Source organism: Anopheles nili, chromosome 3 (genome assembly GCF_943737925.1).
Source record: "Anopheles nili chromosome 3, idAnoNiliSN_F5_01, whole genome shotgun sequence".
In the NCBI taxonomy this organism is placed as follows: Eukaryota; Metazoa; Arthropoda; class Insecta; order Diptera; family Culicidae; genus Anopheles; species Anopheles nili.
In genome coordinates, this window is record NC_071292.1 from 3,010,000 (window position 1) to 3,036,324 (window position 26,325).

General features: G+C 47.2%; 1 protein-coding gene across 1 annotated transcript in view; it reads right to left on the reverse strand.

Annotated features, from left to right (window-relative positions):
• LOC128727334 (protein sickie) overlaps positions 1–20,003 on the reverse strand; it is a 193,807-nt gene extending 173,804 nt beyond the window's left edge. The window contains exon 1 of the mRNA XM_053821234.1: positions 17,256–20,003. Coding sequence (XP_053677209.1) covers positions 17,256–20,003 — 2,748 coding nt within the window. The remainder of the gene's footprint in view (positions 1–17,255) is intronic.
• Between the last annotated feature and the right edge of the window lie 6,322 nt (positions 20,004–26,325).

Below are 26,325 nucleotides of genomic sequence, written 5' to 3' on the forward strand. Positions count from 1 at the left end.
ACATGAAGGGAACGAAGGTGCATATACGCGAATGGAAAATCAATTCCTTCCACCTCTGGGACAACTTCACTTTAGAAATTAGTTAATAATGGTTATTATAAAACAAACAACTTCATTCTGCAGGGATCCTAGTGCAGATAACACCATTTGGTAAAAATAATAGCAAGACTTTTGATGAAGTTTGTATTCCTTTCTGCAGCTAACGAGGAAAATCTCTTACGAAAGACATCACCATTGCGTCGCTGGCTGGTAAATGTAATCGAAAGTTTTACTATCTTTATGCATTGAGTACTGCAATTCTGCGCCCTCTGCTTGGAAGGTAAAATACCAATTCGAGTAAATAACTCTCATGACCATCCTCTGGCCATTCGGCCCGGAGGCAAAGAAAGGATCTTGCGTAACCACCGGCTAGAATAAACCAAAACTGTAGCTAGAATCGACCTGCACAGGCACACACGGTGCAGAACCGGCTTCCAAATCCTTTCTGGTAGAATTCTCGTATACTGCCACAAGCGAAACATCCATCCAAGCTCCATGCACAGGACGAGAGAAAGGAGTTTCTTCCCAATAATGTTGGTCCATTTGGCTAGCGTGACGATGGAGTTTCGCTTCAGACACTTCAGCTCACCACAATCGATACCGGATACCGATGCGAACCACCCGAAGCAGGAAGAGGACGCATTGCTTGCGTAAGAACCAACCCGAAAAGGCTGCATCTAGTGCACTTCCATCGAGTGCTCGGTCATCGAAGAAGGACTGCTGAGACTCAGCGTGCTCAAACCCTCCGGCAACTCGAATGAACGTTCCCAAAGCTGGTCTCATCGTATCGTGCGAGTCCTCAGGTCGTTCGGTCGACAATAGTTTTATTTCCGTTTCCGGCCCGTTGCACGTCCGGTTTTGTTTGCGGTTTTTATTCGTTCTTCCTGGCGCCTTCCACCCTTTGAAGCGGTCGGTGCACCACTGTAACGATGCACCGTTGCAATCATTGGCACTGAAAGGCGTCTCTTGTTTGAAGTTTAGCAGACCAGGACTGGCTTATGCATCGGAGAGCTGCCATTGTGTAGATGAAAATGGCACAAGGTGAAGGTGTACGGGTGTTTTATGATGAAATTGTATCTTTTCCTTTAATGGAATTGAGTTTCAGGACCTTTGAACAGCGAAAGTTTACAATTATGTTTATTACCTTAGCAAATCAGACAAAATTCTCAAACTGCACAATGGAAAATAAGTTACTCGAAAAATGAGATTCTTCAAAACAAATCCAATGGTGCTCTTTATGTACACTCGGATTACATAGTCAGCAACATTTGAGACAACACTCTTAATCCACCATACGAAGGATTTGAATGTTTTCAATAGCGCACAGGACATTTCATCGTTTCAGCTCGCCGCAGAGTGGAAAAAGATCCACAAACACACACCCAAACAAACTTTGCAAAACGCATCAAATGACGCTTCATAACACGGTACGGAAACATCGGAAGTTTCGCTATTCAACGATCGTTTCCGCATGTGATTCGACACGTGTGGCCGAGCACGAAGGACCGGGTTGACCACAACTTCCGAATCCCGTTGGGGAGATTCCTGACACTAGACGGCTTGTTGAATCATCTGGAGGTGTAGTTTTTTGGAGACCACAGTGATGCTGTTGGCTGCCTGGCGGTATTGCATCTGAATATTTATGCGACATTCGCCGAAACTTGGACACAAGAGGATCTTTGCTCAACGGATTTTGGTTCCCGTATAACGTTTTGTTTGTATGTTTTGCATTCGGACAGAAATGATGACGTATTGTCGACAAAGATGCGAGTATTATTTCGGAAGAGAGATAATAGTCACCAAAGCAACGATACTTTGTTTTTTTTTTGCCCTGGAAAACTGATGCTCGTAGATGCCTGCGTTCAACTGAACTAGCTAGGAAGAAAAAATGGTCCATATGCAGCTCAAAGTATTCTCGAAACACTCAGTAGTCTACTGACTATACCTTGGAAGCACCAAACCAGCACATTGAACGAACGTACGATTCGTGCCCATAAATTTTCAATCTGCCAGCCATGTTCGGTGAGCATCCCGAGAGTTTTACCCAGAAAGAACTCCACAGCTTCTAAGCTTGTCGACCAGCACCAGGTTCGACGGTCAGTGTCGAATGTCGTTGGTTCCGTTGGTTGGTCGGGTCCGGTCTTCGTCAGCATAAAATAAACATGTATTAATTAGTCAGACACGCAGGCAAGGCCTGACACCAGCCAGCACTTAGGGATCGCCCGGCCGGATAGACTACACGAACGGAACTAACGCGAACGAACCCTTGTCACCGAGTCGGTTTTGGTGACTTTGACCTTCGGCCTTTTTCCCTGACCGTTTCGGGCTTCACATCGTACATGGACGATTCCATGGCTTCATCCCAATGGGTTTCGATATGGGTGTTTCGAAAAGCTAGATCCATTTTCCCGAAGGGAGAGACAATCGCTTCTTGACTCCAGGACGATCCTTCTGGTCCGCGGTCACCTGCATCAATTGACTTCGGACAAAAAAGCCAAAGGCCACCACGGCCATAGCCACCTTTCACCGGCGGTTGTCATTAGCAGGCCGTTTCGCTTTACAGGAGGGTGATCATTTTTCAGCAGCATGGTGAAGGTTTGATAAATGAGCTTGGGAGTTGGCCATGTTTCGCTTGATTAGCGCAAATGTGAACCTGTTTTACTCGTGGGAGTATTTTAATCGGTAGCGCATTCAGTTTCGTTTTCCGCTCAAGTTTGAAATAATGTTTGTGCAATGGTTTTGAGCATGGTTTTTAAAAAAGGAATTTGTAACGTTGTTATTCTTCTACCACATAATGTTTAATTGTTTATAATTTTTTCAACAGGAGAAAGGCTTCAAATTTCCTTTTACTGGTTTTCAGGATTGTTTTAAAATTATACCGGATAGCGATATAGCGGTTTAAATTGATTTCATCTTTCATTTTACGCTGCCTTTATTTACCATTCAATTTTAATGTCGCTTCAAATACGTTTGCAAAATTGCTGCCCTACTAGCACCGTCAACTTCAGGAAGTAATAAATGTCGATAGCAAAAGCGATGCATGAACGGTGGACTATGGATTCGTGATTGAAAAGGATTCCGTGCGATATACCGTGAAGCAAAACCTTTCGCCTCTAGAACGGACATGAATGTCGGTGTTCTGAAGAAAAATGGGCACAACGAGCAACAACCACACGACATACACGACAGCACGTCCACTCGAGCGGTCTTTCACTTTGGCGAAGGGTCGTTCCGCAAAGCAAAATTATTATTGAACTGCAATTTTTCTGCTCCATGTACATCGTCATGGATGACATGGAAGGGGACGTAAAGATGCATCCCGCCGGAAAAGATGTCTTCTTCTGACGGGTGGCCACAAACATGGATGCTATCCAGTCTGGTCTGAATCGAACACGAGTACGGGAAAGTGGTTTTACTTTCACCTCAATCCGACAACCGTATGTGGCGTGTGTAATGAAAAGAAAATAACCTGCTTCTTCGTTACTGACAGCGCTTCTCGGTTTCATCCAAGACAAAGAACCAATCAAGAGTTCTATTCGGCTAAACTTTTGTATGGAAGCAGCAGCAACCGTCTTCTTTCTCGAAGCAACCAACACAGCCGCAACACGAACAAAAACAACATCGCTTCACTTCAGATACATCATGAGTGAGCCATATTTTCGTGATGGCGTTTTCATCAGGCATCTAGCATGTACTACGGTATCATCGCGCATTCCACCACCGACGTGTTGACTGCGTTATAATTCCTCTGCTTGTTACAGCCAAGAATGTCGGCGAAGGGTAGCAAAAAAAGGAAAACAACAACATGTGGAGAAGCACTCAGATGTGATCTACCGGCTTCCGGCGCTTATTTTTCTTAGTTCCGCTACTGCCAACGACCAAATCCCAGTCCAAGCTGCCAATGCTGGCGTGGAAACGAAAATCAAACTTAATTAGCCAACAATAAGGTTTTTCTCGAAGCAAGACAAAGAAAATGCATCACAGGCTCCTGCCGAGCGGCTGGAGGCTCACGATATGGCATTGGATTACTTTCCCTTTCCTTTTTCGTTTCCTTCTTCCATATCTAGTCGGTTTGATTTCACTTCCGGCCATTTTGGACATCTGTTGACTCGACCCAAAATGGTCAACGGCTGCCTGCGGTTGTCAGCATTTTCTCGATTGCCAACGATGTTGAATTTTCTTTCTTCTAACGCCAACTTAAAGCATTAAACGACTCAGTCTAACCTTTTGTGATGTCGTTGGGAGAATCTTACTCTTCCTACGAATTGAGATGTCATGTATCTATGCCAAGTTGTTTGGTACGATTGACTGTTGCTTACCTGCAAAAGGAAAATAGATAAAGAAGAATGTTAATCAACCTTTGTCTGTAATGGAAGGATAATTTTCAACTAAATGAGGGAAAGCCGAAGTTGGTACTTAATTGGTTTCAGTAGATATCTTAATCCGTGGCACAGTTAGCTGATAACTGTATCCGTTCATTTACTGATTGATTTGAAAGATTTACCCAATATGACGGACGATACGATAGGAATATCGAACAAGGATTATCGTTACAAGGAACATCGAACAGTGATTGATATTATAATTCCAATCCCACTGGCCTCTTTGGTGCTTTTCGCGGTTGTTGTTAACGCCCAGTTGCAATAGAGGAAGCTATAATTACCATATTTTAATTAAATTTTTCCTGCGATAGGTATCTGCCCATTTCGTTGCGTGTCACGTTCAGCGGAAAACCGACAGTCTCGGCAAAAAACTGTGCTTTACATTACTCAACGTACTGATTAGCGGATGAAGGGCATGGTAAAATCCTTTATTTAAACGAACAAGTTTTTTCAGCTCCTATTTCTTTAATACGTACTGCAACCATCACCGAGGTGAGGTAATTGATTTTCCATCCTTCATTTTCATTATCCTTTCGGGTCCTTCCGGGACGGCCCGTGATTTCCGTTGAAGAAGTGTCGGTTGGCCGGAGTTCCGGATTTCCTTTAAAGGTGCGCACCAAAACGCCCGTAGTACCGTGAGTGAATAATGAATCATGACACCCTTCGTGCGCTAGTACCACGGGAAACTCTTTTTAGCACCTATCCTTCGCTCACCTACGGTGCCCCGGTGATGGGTTGTGAAGGCTATTTCACAGGAACTTCGAACCCCATTATGATGCTAATCACTTAGACGCCATCCACGCCAATCGCTGATGACCCAGTTCACGGCGAAGGTGAACTCGTTTTACTCCGCCATTTTACAGCACCCGAAGGAAATGCATGACTTCCCTGATCCAGGTTGGCGGAAGCTAAATCACGCTTTCTCGAACATGCTTCGAGCTATGTTTTATGTCTAACGTGTTCCGGAGGGCCACTATAAGGGCCATTTTCTTGTTATCGCCCTCCATACGAACGTACCGGAACTTTGCCGTTACAATGGAGGCGCCTGATGTTGCGTATCGCTATGGAAGAACAGCTCCGTGGACAGAGGAGGAAGAAGTTCACTCCTCTTTACATGAAGATCTCATTCCACATGCTACTCAACTAGTAAGCACTCGTGGTGCCTTTCAAATAGCAATAAAATTTACATCGGTTTCGATTACAAGATAAGAAGTACTGCAACATCCGGTCGATCAGAACCATTTCGAGGGCAGGCTCCTGTTTTGGATGCGTGTCGACTATCTAGATGAATTCTTTCAACGGAAGCTGTGCTGCTCATCATAACGGCTAGGAAGAAAGCATGGGAGGCAAAATGATGATTTTTCCCCCATTTCATTCCGTCTCTTGCCTGCTTTCTCAATACTCTGCTCATAAATGTCAAATCAGCATCCGTATCCAATCCGCACTAGTAGGCGCTGGTCCCCTTTTTACAGCATCCATCCATTTGATGATGAGCCTTGAAAGCATGGCACACTCCGGAAGCACCCCGTCGGATAATTTATTAAGGCGAATAATTACTTTTTTGGCATCATTATCTGCCCTCACACCAGCAGCATATTCCCCACATAACTTCCCCATGCTTACAAGATGCTGTTTTTGTTGGTGAGTGTTCAGAAATGAGCTGTAAAGATGGTATCAATGTGGTAGCAGCACGACGTAGGGCCGAAAAAAAGCCCACTGTATCAGAACATTCCCTTTAATAAGTGCTAATTTGACCACAAAAAGAAAAGCACTGGTAATTTGGTTGGCTAGGGCAAATGGGAAACTGAACTGGAAATTGCTTTCAGATCTCCCGCTGAGACGGAAGCAATGAGAGAGAATAGCTGAGAGACAGTAGATGTCTGACAGAGGCAGAAGTCTCATTTGCATGATAATTGGATTTTCTCGCTCAAATATAACCGTTCGTTCGGTTTGCGGATGAGTTCACCTGGTGCAACAAAAGAGCGAACGATGTTCAAGCCTTGTCTTGGGAGTGCAGACGATGACAAGCGATTTTATAAATGTCCTTGCAAGGCGCTACTTTCTCGATATGCTTCTGTTTTGCCGTTAATTAATCAACTTCGGCTCAATGAGATATGTCGGCACAGCGTATCAAGCAATAACAATAACAAATTCACCCACAACAAAATGAGTCACCAGCTTACACGGCTCAGAATGGGATTATTTTGACAATAATGGACCTCCAAAAAACGTGTCGCATTTCTCACAATGAAAGAAATGCGCATAAAATAATTCATTCTAATGGCAGAATAATTGACCGCGCTTCTATTATCCTGCACCTAACGAGAGGGTTCAACGAGGCGGTTGAGTTGATCATTTTCTGCTCAACCAAATATTTACTTTCATCAAGCGAACCGCTTTTGGGATATCAGTTCAGCACAATTGCTCAATTATAATTTATTCATCTCATTTCACATCTCCCACGTAACCGGCTTCGTTCTGATATCGTTCATGAAACCGCCTAGGTATCCAACGTCATGCGAAAGACGTACGACCCACAACCCTGTGCTAGGGGTGGCTTATTGTTACACGCGTCTACTTTGCTCTGCAACACTTGCACTGCCACCTCGTGCCCGTGTGGCCAGATGGGTTCGTAAGTGACTTCATTAGTAAAGTACGGCCCTCGATTCGCGCGTTTGTCGCTCGTGTGCCTGCAGCGTTTTATGCAAAAATAAACATCTCTTCGTTGTCGCTCGCCCGCTTAGGTCGACCCAAAACCCATCACCTACCTCGGTTGGAGCAGTTATGTAAACACATAAAATTCCATACGTATAGCCTGTGTGCGTAACCCGTGCCGTAGATGGTAGGGTGAACCAACGAGATCAGGAGTTACACGTGTGCGAGTTCGTCCTTTGCCGCTTGACGACGACGCCAACGATCATGTGTTCGGGTTAAATATTTAATGAATTCCAAAAGGGAGCCAAATGGCGACCGAGAACCACAAGGGGAATGTAGACGGCTCATTCCATCACACGTAACCTGACCCCAACTGTGCGTGTGCGATCCTGAGTTAAGCAAACATATCCTTCTAGTGGTCGGGAGGTTGCAGCTCTACTCGTGATGATGTACCGCAAATGGGCGGGAAGCGAAAGGAGAGCAAATTTGGAAATGAAACTACCGACAAGTGGTGCTTCCTGATCCTGGCCATAACTATTTCCTGTCTCCAACTCGGCTGGTGCCCTGTAAATCAACGAGGAAAGCCAATTTGCATCAGCTCATTTCACCGGCTGAATTGCACCACGTGTACGTATGCACGTAAGCAACGTGGAAGTTCTTAGAGCCTACGAAAAATACCCACTTCAAACGCATGTTGAATGTCCGAGCCCTTTTATTACGCTTTGAATGAAAGGAATCTTCTGAATGGAGTCGATTTTAAAATGCATTTGTTTCTCATGCCCAGTTGACAGACAATGGCTTCTATGGCGTTCCTAGAAATGAATATTCTTCTAAAGCACAGTATGTTGTGTCCTAGCTGGAACTGCACATAAATCTCCTGAGTAAGCCTAAGCGAAGAAACACAAATAATCCTGTTGTTCTTGCAATCCTGCATCCTTGAGCGTAATTTTCCACCGCTGCTCGAAATGAAACCTCGCAAGCGAGATTGGATTGGCTGTAGCTAATCTACACTTGGCACGAATTTCCATGAGCACTCTCGAGCGTCCCTTCACTTCGTCAAATGCTATTAAATAATAGCCTACGAGTCCCCGCAGCAGCGACACGTAGCCCCATCAGGGAGCAAAGGGAGATCCAATACGCTAGCCCAGGACGGTGAATGTCATTCGCTCATAAACTATCAACCCTGGTCTTCCGGATCAAATTCCACAGCAATTCCCTGTGTTAAATATCCATAAAATATTTACGGACACCATTCCTTCTCGGGCTGGAACGTGCCTGGACCAGGAGTACGTACACCAGCTACCGTCCATTAAAGGTCAGAACAATCCTCGGTTCGCCTGGAGAGTGCGATTTTATTCGTGCTTTAATCCGTGTGGTTTCAGCATACGCCCGGATCAGAGGAAATAATCATTTCTCGAATTGCACGCCACGAAGCGCACGCCATTCATCATAATCCGAGCGAAACAGCGCTCATTCGTCGACACCAGGCGGCGCGCATATTTCGCCCCAAAATGTCACTCCCCTACGAGCCGGACGTTGGAGTGCCGCGAAGCCGTTAAAACGGAGCCATTTGTCAAAGGAGAGTGAAACTAGTCGACTCATGATAGTGGTGATAATAAAATTCATATTAGTAAACGTTTACGACTTTTGGGAGTGGAAAAATCCGACCACCGAGTGCATGTCTGGGTTGGAACAGGCTCACTCATGCCTCCCAGAACGGCTTTCGACAGCCTTATTTTTCTCTCAAAGGCCTCCTAAGGCGCGTTTCCGACATTCGGAAGTGGGATCGTAAAAGTGTGGTCGAGGAATAATCGAGTGAGTGTGTGGAGCGGGAACACCGGATGTTTTCACGAGCGCACACTTTCCCCGGTTGGTGAACAATTTCACTTGGGAAAAGATTCGAAGCTTTATTATCGCACGGCGGGCGGTGGGCTTCCCGCATTAACATTTCCGGTATGCAAAAGGTTTCGGTGGCCTCAATTAGCGTCAGCTTTGCGATAAGGAACACAGCAATCTTCCACCCTAGCGTGGCTGTTACGCGAATGACATCCGTTTGATTGCTGTGCTGTAAAATACTTATCATGTGGTTTGGTTGTAAAGCAACGAGCAACCACACGTAGAAAGCACCCTCCAGGAGGACCGAAACGGGGACTGGCTGTAAACTAAAAATATCGACCCGTTCCACACTGCGGAGAATGCGATTAAATGTTAATCAGATAATTGCGGGTTCAAATCGTAAAGCGAACGTTCCCAAGTCGCGTCCTGCTTAGAAGCTCCTTACAACAAACTTAACGTTTCTTTCTTTATCAAACAGCCAGTAGTGCTTTGCGTTACCTTTTACGTGGCTGTAAACCCGCTCAAGACAGTGTCCTTTCCCGTGAATGGCTGATCCCGAATCCCTGACGAAAGTTTTCGTCCAGGCTGAGCGCACCTGATTCCGATGATTAAATTTTTGCCCGTAATGGCACGGGTTCAGAGGTTTACACGATTCCATTCCGGCGGAACTTGGGCCTGGGTGGTTTCTTTCGAACAAAAAACGATAACTTGACCGTGCGCTAAAATACGATTATTGCCAGGGCCGGACTTGCAGCCACCCCTAACTTCTTCCAGCGTGTGATTTGTGCGCCTTAACGGCGGGTTCCATAAACCAGCACGAGCCATACTCTGGCCTCGTGGCGACGCGTTGTTGAACAAAATTTCATAACTCACTTTGTAGCAAGCATTTTTACTCCAGCATAATCCCGGCCGAGCCTGGCGTCACGTTTTAACGTTTCTTTATTGCTTTTTTCGCGTTCGAAACCTCTTTTTCCTTCATTCCATCGCGGAAGTTAGGGAGCACTGTCGGTGGCGCTTGCGAGGGTGATGGAAAGCGATGTGAAAACCGAACAACATTAAACCATGCCGCCACCGCTGCATTCATTACAAAATACTGAAAAACAAAAAAAAGGTCGACGTTGTGGCGCATTTTCATAAAAATTTATGATACCCATGCGCCTAGCGCGCGTACGAGCATTTCAGGAATTTATGCTCCATTTTATGCTTTCATGTTTATCAGTCTCTAATTAACTGAATAGGCAAGCCGTGAATTCTCCAACGAGAAGCAGCATTTGAAATCAAAATAACTCCATCGTGGGCTCTTCAAGAACGAGAAAAAGAGTATGAGGGAGAGAGCGAAGGGTATTCGTATAGCTCCAAAAGAAGCGATTTGGTTCATCTGCCCCAACAATTATAGTCGTTCCGCGATAGGGCGACGACCTTTTCCAAGCCCACCAGATGCGTCCGGAGGATGTAGCGAATGCAGACGCGATTTTCCCTCCCTGCACGAACCGGGAGGATGAAAGATTTTTCCCTTCGGGTGCCAAAATCAACCGAACCGGAAGTGCCGTCGTTAAACGGATCGCCCAAGGGAACGACCTTAAAAGGGCACGGTACCGCACTAAACCCTCCCGCCAGACAAACAGGCAGGCGAAGCGATGAAATTTGATTTCTGTACGTCCACCACAAAGAGAAAATAATCGCGAAACAAAACCAAGCGAATGAGATGATGATGCGGTGGGCGAACAAAGGCCACGCCACGCTTTGAACTAAATGGAAAAGCGTAACCGATTTCAATTCGAGCGCGTCCCACCAGTGGAAAACGGAAAAGTAATTTGTTTTGCTGCTTTGCACTTAAATTATGCTCACGAAATAAACGCTGCAGGCTTCCTGCGAAAACGGTTGTTAGGCACAAAGTACAACATTTAATAAATGTTGGTCTCAGTAGTTGCTTCAGCGCAGCAACGAGGTGAAAACATTTGAAAAACTTTATAACAACATGCGTTTGAAACAAATCCGATTGGCTTTGTTGGTAATGCTGCTGGTGTTTAGGCACCGATAGTAAATTAGCAATTATCACAGCATCAGCTGAAAGAGTTTATCCTGACACCTTATCGCAGGGAAAAGATTCCAAATGAAGGGACTTTTACTTGCCGATGCTCCAAACAACAGTCGGTATCGCTTTCTCAAGAGAAGGCACCAAGGAAGCGAGCCCAACCAACAACGCTACATTTGATCTCGCGGGACAAGAATATGTTCGCTACAAAAATGGCTCCCTTCTTAAGAGGAGGGTGAGATTTGGGTAAGATTGGTTACAAGGCGGAAAGTTTTCCACAAAACATGTCGTGCCGGATTTCGTGGTCGTGGGTGGGGACGTAAAATAAATTTATTCTCCCGATCGCTGCAGGGTGCAATCTCGCTCGCTAGCGAAAACTTTCGTCGACGCCGGAAAATGGTGGAAAATTGAGACTTGCTTTCACGAGTGAAACCAGCGAAAGGAAAAAAGTCAGTTGGCGTCGGTTTGAAGGCGTATGTTGTTTTGTAGACGTCCCAAACATGTGTAATTCCTACGGCCTGCGGCAGCGTCGTTGTCGGTGCGCGGTCGTTTGCTATTCTTGCGCGTGAAAGACACCGGTCCTCTGGAAGGAGCCAATCAAATGAGTCTTTTTTCTAGTGACAACGATCTGAGTGCCGTTACACGGGTACAATTCAGGGTTTTTGCTGTGAAGCAAAGGCACAAAATAGATGAAATATCAAATCAACAAAACCATCAGGATTTTTTCGTTTTATTTCTTTCGCTTCTGAAGGACCTTGTTTACAAATCTTCGTAACAGCTCTATCCTTTGGTTCGCTCGCTAAGAAATGATTTATAAACGCACCATTGTCGTTTGCTACACATGCTCAATGCGCACGAGCACGCTCTCAATCCAGCGAAATACACTTTTCTTCCTTCATTCCATCCTGCGAGCTGCATGCTAGCATTGCACTTGTCCTGCGAGGCTCGTTTTCTCGTTAAATCAATCCCACTCCCCTGGCACGGTCACGTGCCAAATGACACTCGGCAGAAGGCTTCGTTGTGTCTCCATCTGCCTGCTAGTTGAGTTAATTTTCCGCCTGCCGGAAAAGAACGCAAAGCAGAACACCGTGACCGTTGCGATGACACGTGCCGGTAATGGCGAAGGCAACCGTCTCCGGTTGCCGAGGTCGGGTCCGAGATGCGATTTTCGATTCCAACCACCGATTGCAGGATTATAAGGTGGCTTAGTGCAGCTCACGCCAGCGTTCGGTCGAGCGGCAAGTGCCCTTTAAAATGCTGCTAAAACCCAAAAGGAGGGTAAATTAAGCCAATCTTTGAGAGCCTGAGCTGGGGTGGCAGTCCAGCTAGCAACGTGCCATGATTTATAGGCGACAGGTGTTGGCGCGTGCCATCGGAAATGGTGCATTTGCATATGAATACTGGGCGGGAGGAACCGGCAAGTGCAAGTGTTTGGATACATCCGGTGGAGGATAAATAAATTGAAACGAATACCACAACTTAGGCAGCGTAATTAAAACGAACGACTTAACAATGGATTGTCTCCGTTTCATCTGTGCTGTCAGCTAAGATATCTATAATCAGCATTTAAACGATCATAAATATAATATCGGTATGTCTTTGACATGTATAACATGCAAAGCCGGGTCTTAAAGTTTCATAAATCAGCCAACAATCCCGTAAGTGTCTATGGCTCCTCTCAAATCGTTCCCAACGAAAAGCGTTTATGGCTTGATGATTCCTCCACGGAAACATGGCACCAAACCATGGTGGTTCGTGCATGGGTGGCGCCATCTTAGCTCAAGTGCCATCGGTGGTTGGAAATGGTTTGTAACAATTTGCTATATGTCATCGGAATTGCCATCCTGGCTGGCGAACGTGCATATTAATCGTTCCCATTCCATCCTTCCCAGCAAACGCGAGGGATGCGTTCGTAGGGGGTGTAATAATTTTCCCCGATGGTCTGTGAAAAATCGCCTCTCATCGCAACCAACCGAAGCCGACCGTTTTCCCCGATCGTTCCATTACATGCAATCGAATTCCGCGTTCCCTCCTGCTACGGGGAACGAACAGTAGCAATTTCCCAAGAGAGAATATGTTACATCCCTCGTTCGAGGGGGTTGCATTCTCTACCCATGCCCAGACGCGATTCGTACCGCCCGGATCGTCGGGCTTCGGTGCAATCATTAGGGAAATTCTGTCGCACCCCTATTCCATGCACATCGAATTAGAACACCGAAGGGTTCGCCCACTACCGGTTGGTCGTTTTGCTGCCGGGCATGATTGGGAAGGAGCGCACTTTTGTTCCCGTTGCAGTCCCGCGGCTTGAAACCGATGGAATCGATGGAATGGGAATTATTTTAATGTCCTTCGAGACCAACACGCACTCCCTCGCGTTTGTGAGACACATGCTGGAGGGCTTAGGAAAGCCAGTGAAGACGATGGCGGTGGCTTCCTCTGGACTGGTGAAGGTCAGAATGACTGCCACAATGGTATTGGCGTTGGCGATTCCCCGGAGCTAAATGATAACGTGCTGTATCAGATTAAAATCCCTCGCATTCGTGTCAGCTTGACGCTAGGCGTTTGACTTCTGTGACTCTCCATTGACAAACCACCCATGGTATGGGCGAACGAAAGAAAATCTCCGATAGTTTCAGAGTCGTGAAAAACAGGGGAATCCTACCCAACCCTCTGTGTATGGGAGAATCATTATTAACGACATGATTTATTTGTTTAATTTATTTTTTAATAAAAGTGCTAGCCGAAGCGTGAAAATGCGTTCGGTTTCGTTTGCTGGGCGCCGCGTACGGGCTGGGGACAACTGTCGTTCGACCAATACATTAACCACCTTCGAAACACCCCTTCGACATCCACGAATGTAATTGTTGTTTTTGTATGTCGGGGTTTGCATTGTTTGTGCTACGGTGGTGGGAATTTTTAATTTAATTGAAACGCTACCAAACGCTGCCTCTTTTTTTAGGGAAAATTAAAGTAATGACACCATAACACATTAGCATAACGTGAGCGAAACATAGGGTGGGTGTCGAAGATAGACAAAGGAAATGCAAATATTGAACTGGCAGCCACATTCCACATCGAATTTCGTTAATGGATCTAAGATTAATCCGGAACATTTGCATCGCGCTCCATAAATCATACGACCCTGTGGAAATAAATGTCAAACGGACGAACATGCAAACCACATGAAGCTCCAATGAATGGTATCGTGTTCTTTTGAAAACGGAACGTATAAAAACATCACGGTGGAGCTCAGATGCAAGTCATGTTCATGAAGCCTCTTTTTATGCTGGGCTTATCAAAATTCAATTTACCTTGGTCAACAAAGTTGCCTAAAATTCATGGCCCAAGTTTAGCCATCAACCACAGCATAGTGGAAGGAGAGGCAATAAAATGTCTACACGATCACCTACTACGCTTCTACTGGCGTAGCATAAAAGTTTCGATTTATGTAGCCAGCGCAACTTCTCTCTCGCAGCTATTCCGGCACATGGAACCACGTGGTCTTCAAGTTTGCATCACTCCTGGTCAATAGCGATGCCACAAGGCTATGTTGTAAACATGATTGAATGGGAGCCGTTGGAGAGTGAGCCAAAACAGTGCCGGAAATGCAATAAAATACACGTTAACAATTTTTCTTCATTAAAAAGTAATGATCATTCAAACGCCCCGTACAGCCGGTCCAGCAGTCAATATTTCGTCCAGCGATGTTCCTACGATGCAAGGACTCGTGGTACGAGGACATCACGTTGAAGAAAAAAAGTATTTCCACTTAGCGATATCTCAAGAGTCTCAAAGTAAACGAGGGTTCAGGATAGCATTGCATGATAGCACGCTAGCAAGAAAACACAGGTTGCTTTGTTAAGGACTCCAATACTTCCCGATAGCGTTACAACAAAAAATCATAGACGCGTTTCCATTCGGATACGTTCCAACAAAAATGATTTCACGAAAGTCAAATACAAACAGAGCCCCGAAAACGTAAAGTAAGATACGATAAACAATAGCCGTTTGGCCGGAGATAGCGAGAAATGCAATTATCCATACCGTTGCTAACAGTTTTTTTTCCAAACCACCGCAAAACATGACACCATGCCGTTCATTCCTTATCCTGCTGCTGCTTCTGCTTACCATCACCATTGGGTTGTTGATATCGAGGGAACGATAAGGAAATTGGGATATTATTACCGGCCCCAAGACCGCTTGGTAACGAAGTGGACGGATACCATCAAAAACAAACTGTTGGAACAACCAATTTTCAGAAAACAAAGCCATTGATACCGACCATAGCAAAAGGGGGCTGGATGGGAAAAAAGAAAGAAATTTTTTCTTTCGTTTACAAAAACTTTCGGCCGCTGCGTTAGATCTGCGCCAGAAGAGGAAAAAGCACAGTTCCAGTTAATTGAGTTTGGTTGGGAATATTCCGCCACAAACAAACGTTTCCTCGCGCGGTTACACAAAGGTGAATCGGTGCTGACTGCTGCAGAAATCAAGGCATACGTTCGTAAGACGGCCCAAGCCTACACCTTCTGCTGGGCTTGTACTTAATAGCTAATAATGATTACTATTTACGATTATTGCCACTTGAACAATCGAACGCCAATCCCTCTCTAGGCTTGTTCTTTGGATACAACTCCCCTAACGTAGTGGCAAAGTTCTCCAAGTCCACCGAGGCGGAAAATGCTTGTTCGAGACATGTAAACTATATCGCCTCACGTTGCTTCTCTCCACTAGCAACGCCCGCAATCGAATCAATTATCAATCCAACGACTGCCCGTGTGTTGTCCTCTAATTGATTACTCTCCACCAGTGGTCGAGGGGATAACACTCAAGGCGGCACCCAGAATGCGTCTAGCTGGCGTCAGCTAGCCAGTGGGCCCGTAATTGTATCGAAATCTAATCACAACAACGCCCATCCATCCATCGTCGAAGCTCAAGAGCCACTTCCGACTGACCGCTGACGTGGGCAATTTTCAGTCCACCCCATTCCGTGGCGAAATTGTCCAAAAAGCCTCCCCTTTTCGACCTCGGTGCCGGTGTGCGGAAATTATGGAAATAAATTCAAATTAGCATTCCCAAACCACGGTCAATTGCTCGTAAAACCAACGAACCATTTAAGGCTCGTCGACGAGATTCCGAGGGCAGCCGTTGCGCATCCATTCGGCCCTCGAGGAAGGACCCTGCACCTGAATGAACCACCGTTTTCGATCGTTGTACTATTTCCTCATTTGCCGGGGGGGGGGGGACTCGATCGTCGGGCGCCTTAATTAACTTGTAATTGAAACGTGATATTTAAGAAATTTACATTTTCGTGTTGGTGTATTTAAATGATGTTTTCCTGGTTCGATTGCAGACGCCATCTGTCTTGTTTCGCGCTCGCAAGCGCGGAAAATTCCTTCATCCAACGCCACGGGAAGATCGTTTGTCGACTCAACCGATGCTGCAGGTAGCAGTGGACAAATTTCATCAGCCCAGATCTGTAAAAGGACCAAATTGAGTCACGAGTCTGCTCGAGTGGACGCCTGAGGAGATCCAAGCGCTGCAAGGCTCATGCGCCACACAGGAGGCTCGAGATGAAAAAAGTGGGAAGCGAAGCCAATTTGGGAGCCTTAATTACCAGAGCGCAATTTCATGCCCCCGTAAGCGGTTTTTACTCCATTGCATTGCCATCATTACAGCGTGATGCTCGCGGCCAAACACAACCACGGGACCCGTGGGGCAAAAAGAAAGTGTCCCAGGCTTATCCACGTGGCGGCCGAAATTCGTCTCGTCAGAAACACTCCGAAATTTATGAGCAATACGAAGGGTGAATTGCTAATATGCACCCCATCGTCGGTTGAGATCGTGAGGGAACTGTTCCAGCATCCATTTATTATTGAAATTGCCTGCAATCCCATTCGACGCCCCTTTAAAGCCACAGTGGTGGCACGAAATCAGTCAGAAAAAGGGGAAATAACAGGATGAATTTCACTTTCACCCCACGCGGGACGATTATCAAGGTTGATAAGGAAGAAATGAGAGCAAAACACACACTTCGGTGAGGCATGAGGAATAACATTATGCATTCGGCAGATTGTTTAAGAGTCCTTAGAGGAGAGCCGATGTAAGGTTGGAAAATCATTAGTGGAACGGTAGCCACTGCGGCATTTGAATTTCAAATGTACGAATTTCGCTGACAGTAATCTCAACATTTGTCATTTGAATTGCAGAGAAAAATAGAAAAAGAAACGTTTTTCACCACAATCACCATTGTGCAGAAGGTAACCTAAACCAAACAAAGAATAACGAAATTAGTTCGTGCCCTATATTACCTGTATCAGCTCCTGGATGCTGTCGCACTGCTCCAGAACGACGGCGTCTGAGTTTGTTTCCGTGCCACCCTGTTCTGCTCCAACACCTTGTGACATCAACGCCGCTTCATCGCAGGTTGTGGCTAAAATGGACGCTCCGTTCGAATCTGGCGGAGTGGCCGGACTCAAGAAGCCGCTGTCGGCGTCACTGTGGTTCGAGAGAGGCCGTTCGCGCTTTCTCAAACGGTTGAACAGCGGTGTAGAGTCAAGAGACCCATTTCGATGTTGTTGTCCCCCGTTGCTGGCTGCTGATTGGAACTTACTGATGGCTCCCGTAGCAGCAGGACATGACACACTCGCCCGATTGGCGCTCGGAAGTTGAGGTAGCGAAAAGCTGGACTTGAGCGGATCGAACGCGTACGTAGCCCGAAGCAAGGGCAGTAAATTGGACACCTTGCCACTGGACACACCTGCAGGATATGCATTGCCCGCTGCGGATTTGGTTTTCACTGCTTTCGGTGAGGACTTCTCTTGCTCTCCGGAAGCCGACGAAGGAGACGTGTTGATTGCCTTCGACGTCCCTTGGGCCGGCATACCAACGCCCTCGGGTGCTGAAGTTACCGTCGTGCTGGAACCGCTGAAGGTGTTCTGACGCCGGAGGGTTCCACCAGTGACGATAGGGGCCACATCCACGGATGCGGCAGCCGGTGGTGAAACGGTTGCTGACGAGGAGGTAGATGATGAATCATCACATTTTCGGTGCTGCTTCAATGATTGCTGCTGTTGAAGACGATGCTGTAGTAGGGGAGAATTGGGCAAGGACACTGATTGCTGCTGATAAACTCGCTCGAGCCGAGAGGCAATAGGACTAGGCTTCAACACTACACCGTAGTACACCGATGGTGAAGGGGCCGATTGTCGCAATACACGGCCTTCTTCCACAACTCTCTCTGTCGCTCCTGCATCAATGGCAGCCGTCTCCTGCTCGGTATCTCGCTCTTGAGCCTCAGCGTCTTCGTCAGGAATCGATCCGGAGATAGATTTTGGAACCGTCAACACCTTCAGATTCTCCATGAGCCGATTGCGGAATCCGTAGTCACTCTCGTCCGTTGACTCTAGGTTCGAGGAGGGCGTTTCGATGACCGAATTGAACATTGACGGATAGTCCGGACTGGAACCACTCGTCGAACCCGTTGAGGATGAAGACGAACCAGTGCGTGGTTTCTTGAACATCGCGTCAATTTTCTCTTCGACCTTCTCCAGTGACAACCGGTTCTTTGTTTCAATCTCGAGCGACTCAGGCTCGATGGTGAAGTAGTTGTCCGAGTCACGATCTACGACGGCATCGTAGATGAGATGGTCCTGGTACAATACCTGATCAGCTAGCTCAGCCGTCTCAGGAATAGCGCGCATCTTGTGCTCTTTCTCATTGAAGAAGTCCACCGAGGGATCGAACAGGCAGTAGTTCTCCAGGTGTGGCACAGTTCCTTTCTTCTGCCGTACGGGTAGGTTCTTGAACAGCGACGAACTAAACTCGGGCTTCGCGAGTATGTCATCTGGTGACGGTTGCCGGGGTTTATCCAACTCCACGGAAGCTGCCTGAGAGCATGGCGAAGGTGGTTGCGTAGGAATCGCTGGTAGGTCCCCACCAACACCAACACCACCTCGGGAAGACATGGTTCTACTTGACGCCTTTGGTGACGGCGGGAGAGTGACGTAATTGTTGGTGTTTCTCCGCTCCTGACCGGTGCTAGCCGCCGATATCAGCTTACCTAATCCGAAGCCCTTCAGTTTCGCCCTGACGACCGCACTGACATCTTCATTCTTGGTCTGTTCTGCCGGTTGCTCATCGTAGATTGGTTTCGAGTCGTTGGGCCGTTGCTTTAGAATTGTGCCCACGTTTGTTGACGCAGGAGTTACTGGTGCCGGAGGAGGTTCTCGATAGGGAGGTAACGGCAAAGGATAATCGCGGTATAATTCCTTAAACTCGACTGAGTTGTCTCCCGGCGGTTGTTGGTTCGATTGCTGAGCTCTGGTTCGAAGAATCGTTTTGACTGAACTTGTTCGCACATTGCCACCAGGTGTTGTGCCTGTCGCGGAAACTCCCACCGATAGGCTCGGAATAAAGGACACCTTCTTTTGTGTTTTCGCCGCGGAACTTGTCGCATCCATCGCACTCGGAGGAGAAATAATCTTTTTCTCCCTTTGACCAACGGCCGTGACCGTCACGCCAGCCTTAATTGAGGTGCTATTTTTCCCATCACCAGTTCCTTTTGCGGCAGCCAAGTTCGCAGAAGCCCTCTGAAGAACGCCAGGTGGCTTGAGTTTGGATTTAAGACGCTCGTCTAAACGCGTTACCTTAGCACCGCCTGGAATCCTGGATTCACTCACTGCTTTTCTCCGATCTGCAGACACCTGCTCAGCTTGCTTCGGATTTCCACCACCAGAGGGCGAACGTTTGATTGGCTCCGGCGTTTCACCAGCGGCACCCTCCGCAAGAAAACCCGCACTTTTCCGGTACTCCGGATGCTTCTCATCCTGAAACTGAGATGCTTCCTTTGTGCAGGAAAACCCAACCCCACACGCGTTCGTTGGCGATGGAGTTTTTTCTTTCGCTTCTAGTGAGGTCGGTCTGCGCTTGACCGTCCCCGTATTGGTGGGCTCCGGTGCGTACGAACTTGACGACTCCCGCGGGACACCGGCATTCGGCGTCGGTATCGGTGTCGGTGGTGCGTTTGCCCCTAGCCTGCCACTCTCGTTCGCTATCATCTGGTCGAGCCACGTGTTCCCAGCCGGCAACTACACATCTCCGATCCTGGAATTGATGATAACCCTCGCCGAAGCCGCCCGAGTTTTACACAACCGAACGCGTTAAAGCAGAGATACACATTCACTTTCACACGACCAGCTCATACACACGCACGGGCCTTTCTGCTTGATGGGAGAGCGAGATACAAGAACACATAACACTTATATTCATCGTCGCATTTCGAATTTCCACCAGCACGACCGGCAATCATCGATGGCGGGAAAACGAACAGATAAATGAATATCCCAGCCCTGCCAGAAGGGCAAGCACGCCAGCAACACCAGCTAACTAACGGAAGACACGCTAGATTGAATTGGCCTTGATGGATCGAAGAATCCCACTATTTTTCGCAAAACCCTCGTCCCTTAAAAAGATGGCCACCACCAGCAAGTGGCCCTTTGATGTTTCGAGAGGTTTTATTTCGTCTTCCTGGCACACAAAAGCCATCCGCAGCCAAAATCAACAACTTTCCACTCGCACACCGGGAAAGGATATGAGATTTGCGGGAAACGAGCCAATCTTATCGTTTTCTCAAGAAAACCTGTCCTTTCTGTCCGCCAGTCGAACCAGTTGGCTTCAGGAGGTTGGAGGGTTGAATTTTAAATAAGACGCCATCGCTTCCTTTCGTTGTGCTGACGTCCATATTGGCGATGTGTATGGGTTGGCGTGTAGGAAAATCTAGCGTCGGACAAGGCACTTCACGTTTATCGCTGCAGATTATCCAATCGTTTCCGGCGATCCTTTCAATTGCTGTCCTTCCAAGGGCCGAATCACCCTACTCCTTCTTTCTTCGGTGAGTCAACTGAAGCCCACAGCACCCTAAGCCCCGCAGCCACGCTCGCTCGTGGATAAAATTTTGAAATTTCGCTTCGAGGACTTTCGACCCAAATTGGATCCGGTTTGATTGCGATGCAAGAACCGTCGAGTGTAATTGAGATGGAAGGCGGTAATGTAATGTTATTTTTACGGCACGAACGTGGAATTTGTCGCATCGAAAAGCGCGGTGGCAAGGACACCGAGATGTGCTGTCGTGCTGCGAGTCAATGAAACCGGAACAGCTTCAAGTGCAATGATGCAGAAAATGCTTCTTCGCATGACATATGCACTGAAGTGTGTGAAGGAGAACGATAATTCCACCCACGCGTACTAAAGGGGAAATCAACTTTAAGTTTTCAGTTTTATTTAATCGAAAGCTTAAATTCCATTCCCTCACAGAACGCGTTCGTTAGGTCTTGGCTTGATTGGTTCAATTACTCAGCAATCAGCTCAGACCACGGGGAACTATGAGCAACACTGCAGTTCTCATTTGAAATGCTGATTAATTACCAAATCCTTGTCGTTTGGTTTGCAATCAATCAGAGTATCCCGCATGGCGCTCCAGTCGATGGTCGATAGCAAATATTTGCATTGGCCCATGTACCGATGCATCAACTTGCTCTCGAATGCTTCACCACTGCATTGGCGAGCCTGCTTCGGTCTCTAACATGCACACCACACGAAGAAAGAGCTTCCTCCTTTGTGCCACAATAAATCAACCGAGACCATGCAGTTGTGGAGGTTATCTTTGCCGCTCAGACTCGCTTCCTTGGGGCGAAGCGAGAGAAAATTGAAAGAAAATCCTTTCCACATGTTTCGCATGCAAACGGAAGGCACGAGAGATAAGTGCTTCCTCGCATGTGATACGTTACTGCCGGTGCCGTATTTTAATTCCTTTTAAATGTCTTATGCAATTAGAATGGAGCTTTCAGCTTGTGTCAGGCTGTAGCGTTGTCTAGCTTTCTAGGACGTGTTTCGTGAGGATGTGAAAGCGAAACTCGTACCAAGGCCAGCCTATAATGGCCACCGAGCTCGGGTAGACGATTTTCACTAACCATAACCGGTAATGGCAATGAACTCTAGAAGATAATTTTCCACCGATACAGAGTGCCACCGTTATCACACACAGCGGAAGATGCTCAAACGGGGTGGAAATGGGTCGTGTTTTCTTGCTTGGGGGATAACGCGCCGTATGCAAAACAGAGATACCGAAAAGCGAGAATGGGCGCCGAAAAAGCAAGCATAAGAGGATGCATGGTTTCCCAACTTTCCGGTGGGTTTCTTGAAAAGGATTCCACACGGAAGTCGAATCGCACCATTGCGCACGGAATAATCGCAAGGCATTTCGAGCCAACCGCCTTTTGCGAACAGTAAAATTACACATGGGACGTAAATAAACTTTTGTGGCGGTTTTTGTGTACACACTAACCGCAGCATCCACGCGTGCTCGAAATACAGCCCAAGAATCGGACACGCGGGGCCCATTTTCTTTACCCCTAGCAGCATTCTGGGGATGCGGAAAGGACACCCACATACACACACATTTCGAGTATCACATCGGACCGGCCATTCCGTTTCGGATCGCTCGTTCTTGAACCTGAACAGCAACCTCGCTTCGCTGGGACGGAAACACAATCGGATAATCCGTCTTAGGACATTTAAAGTAATTTGTACACTGGGCCGCTCTTGGTTCCGGAAAAAGGATTATGGCCCTCGGTGCGAGCATTTCCTTTGGCGTGGGATTCTTGAGAGGATACGTTTTTCTTGCACGGTTGTAATTAATACGCTGGCAAACGACCAGACCGACGGTGCGGGCCTTTGTGCTTGGGGAAAATTGATTTAATTACAGGCGAAGGTTTGCTTTACACATCGAAACCTGAGATGGTTCGTTGGCGTCGGTGTGTATGTGTGTGTGTGCGTAGGAGCCTTTTCTTTCGATCCTTCATGGCAATTTACTCGTGTCAGAGCGGAGAACTGAGTGGGAAAAGCATATTTCGATGATGAAAAGCGCCCATGAATCATGGATAAAGTACTTGAGTTAATTGCAAAAACTCCTTCCCCTCGGTGGGTTGTCCTTGCCAGCCTGCACCTACTTGGCACCTATCACTGGCACCTTTCCGGTTTTGGGGGAACATTCTCGACTCACACCAACACCACAAGGATCATTCTTCGCGAAGTAAACAGCGTACAAAATGCCGTTTTCCCTCCGATCGAGCTTGTGTTGGTGTGAAGTTTTCCACGTACTTACGCATCTCGTCCGCTCCACCGTTCTTCCGCTTGCCGTTATGGGAGTTTTCCGGCACCCAGACCGCGCCATCCATTCGGGCATTGGGCGGAAATGAAAATTTATGAAAACACGCCAGAAGGACGAAGAGCCTACGCCGTACGCCCGCAGAGGATACCGATTCCTTTTGCCAAAGGCAAATAAACTTCCATTTGACCAGCAGCATGCTTCGTAGGTCCGGAGTGTTTGGGGTGTTTTTCGTTTTTTTTTCTCGTCGCTTTTCTTCCGCTTGCCCCCCGGGAGACCGTTCCGGCAGTTCCGGGTTCCGCGTTGTGGCGAAATGTTTACCATGCAAATATTCTTATTGCCAGCGTACCTTTCTTCGGTTGCTTCCGTAAAAGGTTTTTCACACTTTTCACACCCTCACCAGTGGTCCTTGGCCTTCTCCTTTGCTCGCTCACCGGAATGCCTTCCGTAGACTCATAAAACAATGGGAGCCTTACCCCGAGCAGTCCCACACCATTCAACAATCTCCGCAACAACCACGCCACCACCACCACCACACAGCATATGGTTCCCGGCATCGAGGACAATGGCCCTCGTTTCAGGGCGGCAAGGACGGTAGAGGCCTCGGAAAAGCCATTTGCCCACACCGACGCATTTGTCGGCAGGCTTCTACATGGCGCTGGCCTTCATTTGGTAGCTCCTGGGGAGAATGAATATGAATGTGTTAGCTTGCCGCGGAAGAATTAGAGCCTGGGACGGGTTCTCACAGCCGTCTGATTTTCGCCACCGAGTTTTACCGCACCGCAATGCGTTTGTTTTGAGGTTCAAATGGAACTGGAACCGAAACTCCATCCACGCTGAACGTCGCGCAGGGAATATGGCGGCGGTCGCTCTTGGTGGCCCACATGGGAACATCATGCTGATAGCCATCCCGGCCACTACATGCATTGAAACATGTTCACAAAGCTCCTGATTCGGGGCTCGAATTTGAACCCATTGTCACAGGGTTTAGGCTGGGTTGTGGTAACATGGCTATTGAACCAGCGACAAACTTTCCACAATGGAATGAACTTCTGCAACATGCTGTACCTTTCTAGCTAGCCAGAACAAAATCAATGCAGAAACTTTTCGACTAATTGTACGCCATGAGAGTCCCCAGAAGTCAAGCCAATCATAATTGACTCGTACAACACCGGTCCACCACTAGAATGGAGTGAGCCTGTTTAAAAAAGAATAATTGCTCTTCATTTACCTCTTCATCTCTTGAGGCATTTAGAACACCATCATTCAATCTATTTACAACTTCACAGAGACTCAAGCGGTGATCATAAAAATACGCCTCCTTTCAAATGTCCCGTTTGACAAAATAAAAATCCCCAGGAAAACGAAACACATCCCAGAATGGTCAAGCGTCCTTGTAAGAAGAGGAATCGGCTTCAGGAAAAAAAAGCGTAAACCATGGTTTTCCCTCTCTTTGCGGTTCATTGAAGTGCTCTTCTCGCCAATCTCCCCTAAGGCGGAAGATTTTTTTCTACTTTTTAACCTACCACCGATGACATCATACACACCAATCACCGCTACCGTAATCAAGCCCTCGTAATGTCAGGATCCCCCACAGTCAGCATACCAGCACGGGTCAACCGAGCGGTTCAGGCGGTCGCCGGAAATGGGATCAGTCTCGGACGAGTGATTTATTAATTGTATTAAATGACAAATGGAGCCAACCGTCGGCCAAAGGGAGGAGCCGTGATTTTTTGTCTCCCCCATTACACGTGCCGAATTTTCATCCACTACTCACACGGCACATCAAGGACGTTCTGTCGCCGACGACCGGTTCAGGGATATAGATATGAATCGTTATGATCTCCATAATTGAGAGTGCGTCCCCCTGTTGCACGGAGCCGTTTGGTACAGGGTGGTGGACGCTTTTGGGAAAGGACATCTGTCCTACAACGACCGGCAATGTATGGAGGGTCATTTTTTGTCCACCCACTCATTTGTCGTCTGGCTCGGGCCTGGAATCGATGCCCGTGCTAGACACAGCAATGAATCTCTCCCGGCAGGTCCTGTCGCTGCTTTTCTTCCTCGTCGGGATGTAACGAATTCGATGGTCGGGCTAACGCAGGATTACTCCATCGAACCGTAGCTCCATCAAATTTATGCGTGGTCCGATAGGGCGTGGGCAATAGAGCAGCGAGTGTGTGTGTGTATGTTTGTGTAAGAGAGAGTAAGTGCATGGAGACATTTTTGTCCTCGCTGAACGATGCACTTTGGTCGGTCTTTGGTGTGCTTATAAAGGGGGATTAAGTGCTCTTCGGACGTGTTTGATGGACAAAAAAGGACTTCATATTTCTCTTTGCAGGACTATTCGTGCCCGGGATCCTCCCTTTGCTGGCAAAAGAAAAATCGATTGAGAGGACTCCTGCAGTTCAGACCAGGATAGCAAATAGATGGACCCTGCTTTCATTGCAGCTTTGGTAGAGATGTCATAGCTCCAAAACCTCACCGCTTGATTCTGAGATGAATTTGGTTTGAACAACTGTACTTTTTCCCGCAACGGTACCATCACTTTCACCTCCCATAATTGAAGCGATAGATTCCATCGTTAGGCCAACACCACAGCCCCGGGGGAGGTTGAAATTTTAATTTCATTTCCAAATAATTCCTCTAATTAATTGGCTTCGCGCGAAAAACAATGCTTCTCCCATTCGGGGCCCAAATTAGAGAGTCACCAACAAGTGAAATTGGTAACCCGAGGCCGACGCGTTTGATCTCCGGTTTTTGCTCACCCGCAGGCAAATGGACAAAAGGAAAGTGAAAAAATACAAGAATTCATTGGACGAATCCCGCAGGACGGATGAGTAGATACGATGATCTAGGGGATTCAAGCTCTATCGGAACATGTGAAATGGTCGAAAAATCCACGCGCTTCGCCATGGATCACAGATTTGTTTTTCTACCTAGCGAAAGTCCAGGGATGAAAAATTAGGGATCAAGCAAAAATTCACCAACCGAAACACGGTAGTTAAGGGTCTTTCCGGGCTCGTTTTTGGGACGAGCAGTTGGGTCAGCGATGGAACGCTGGATGTTTGATGATGCGTGAGTAAACATTTGACTACCCTTCGGGCGGTTACGTTAAGCCCGAGCACGTCCTGAACGCTTACTCTCACCAACACCAAGGTAATTAGAAACGATTGGTGAAGGTACTACGCTCCATTGCTTGATGCTCTCGAATG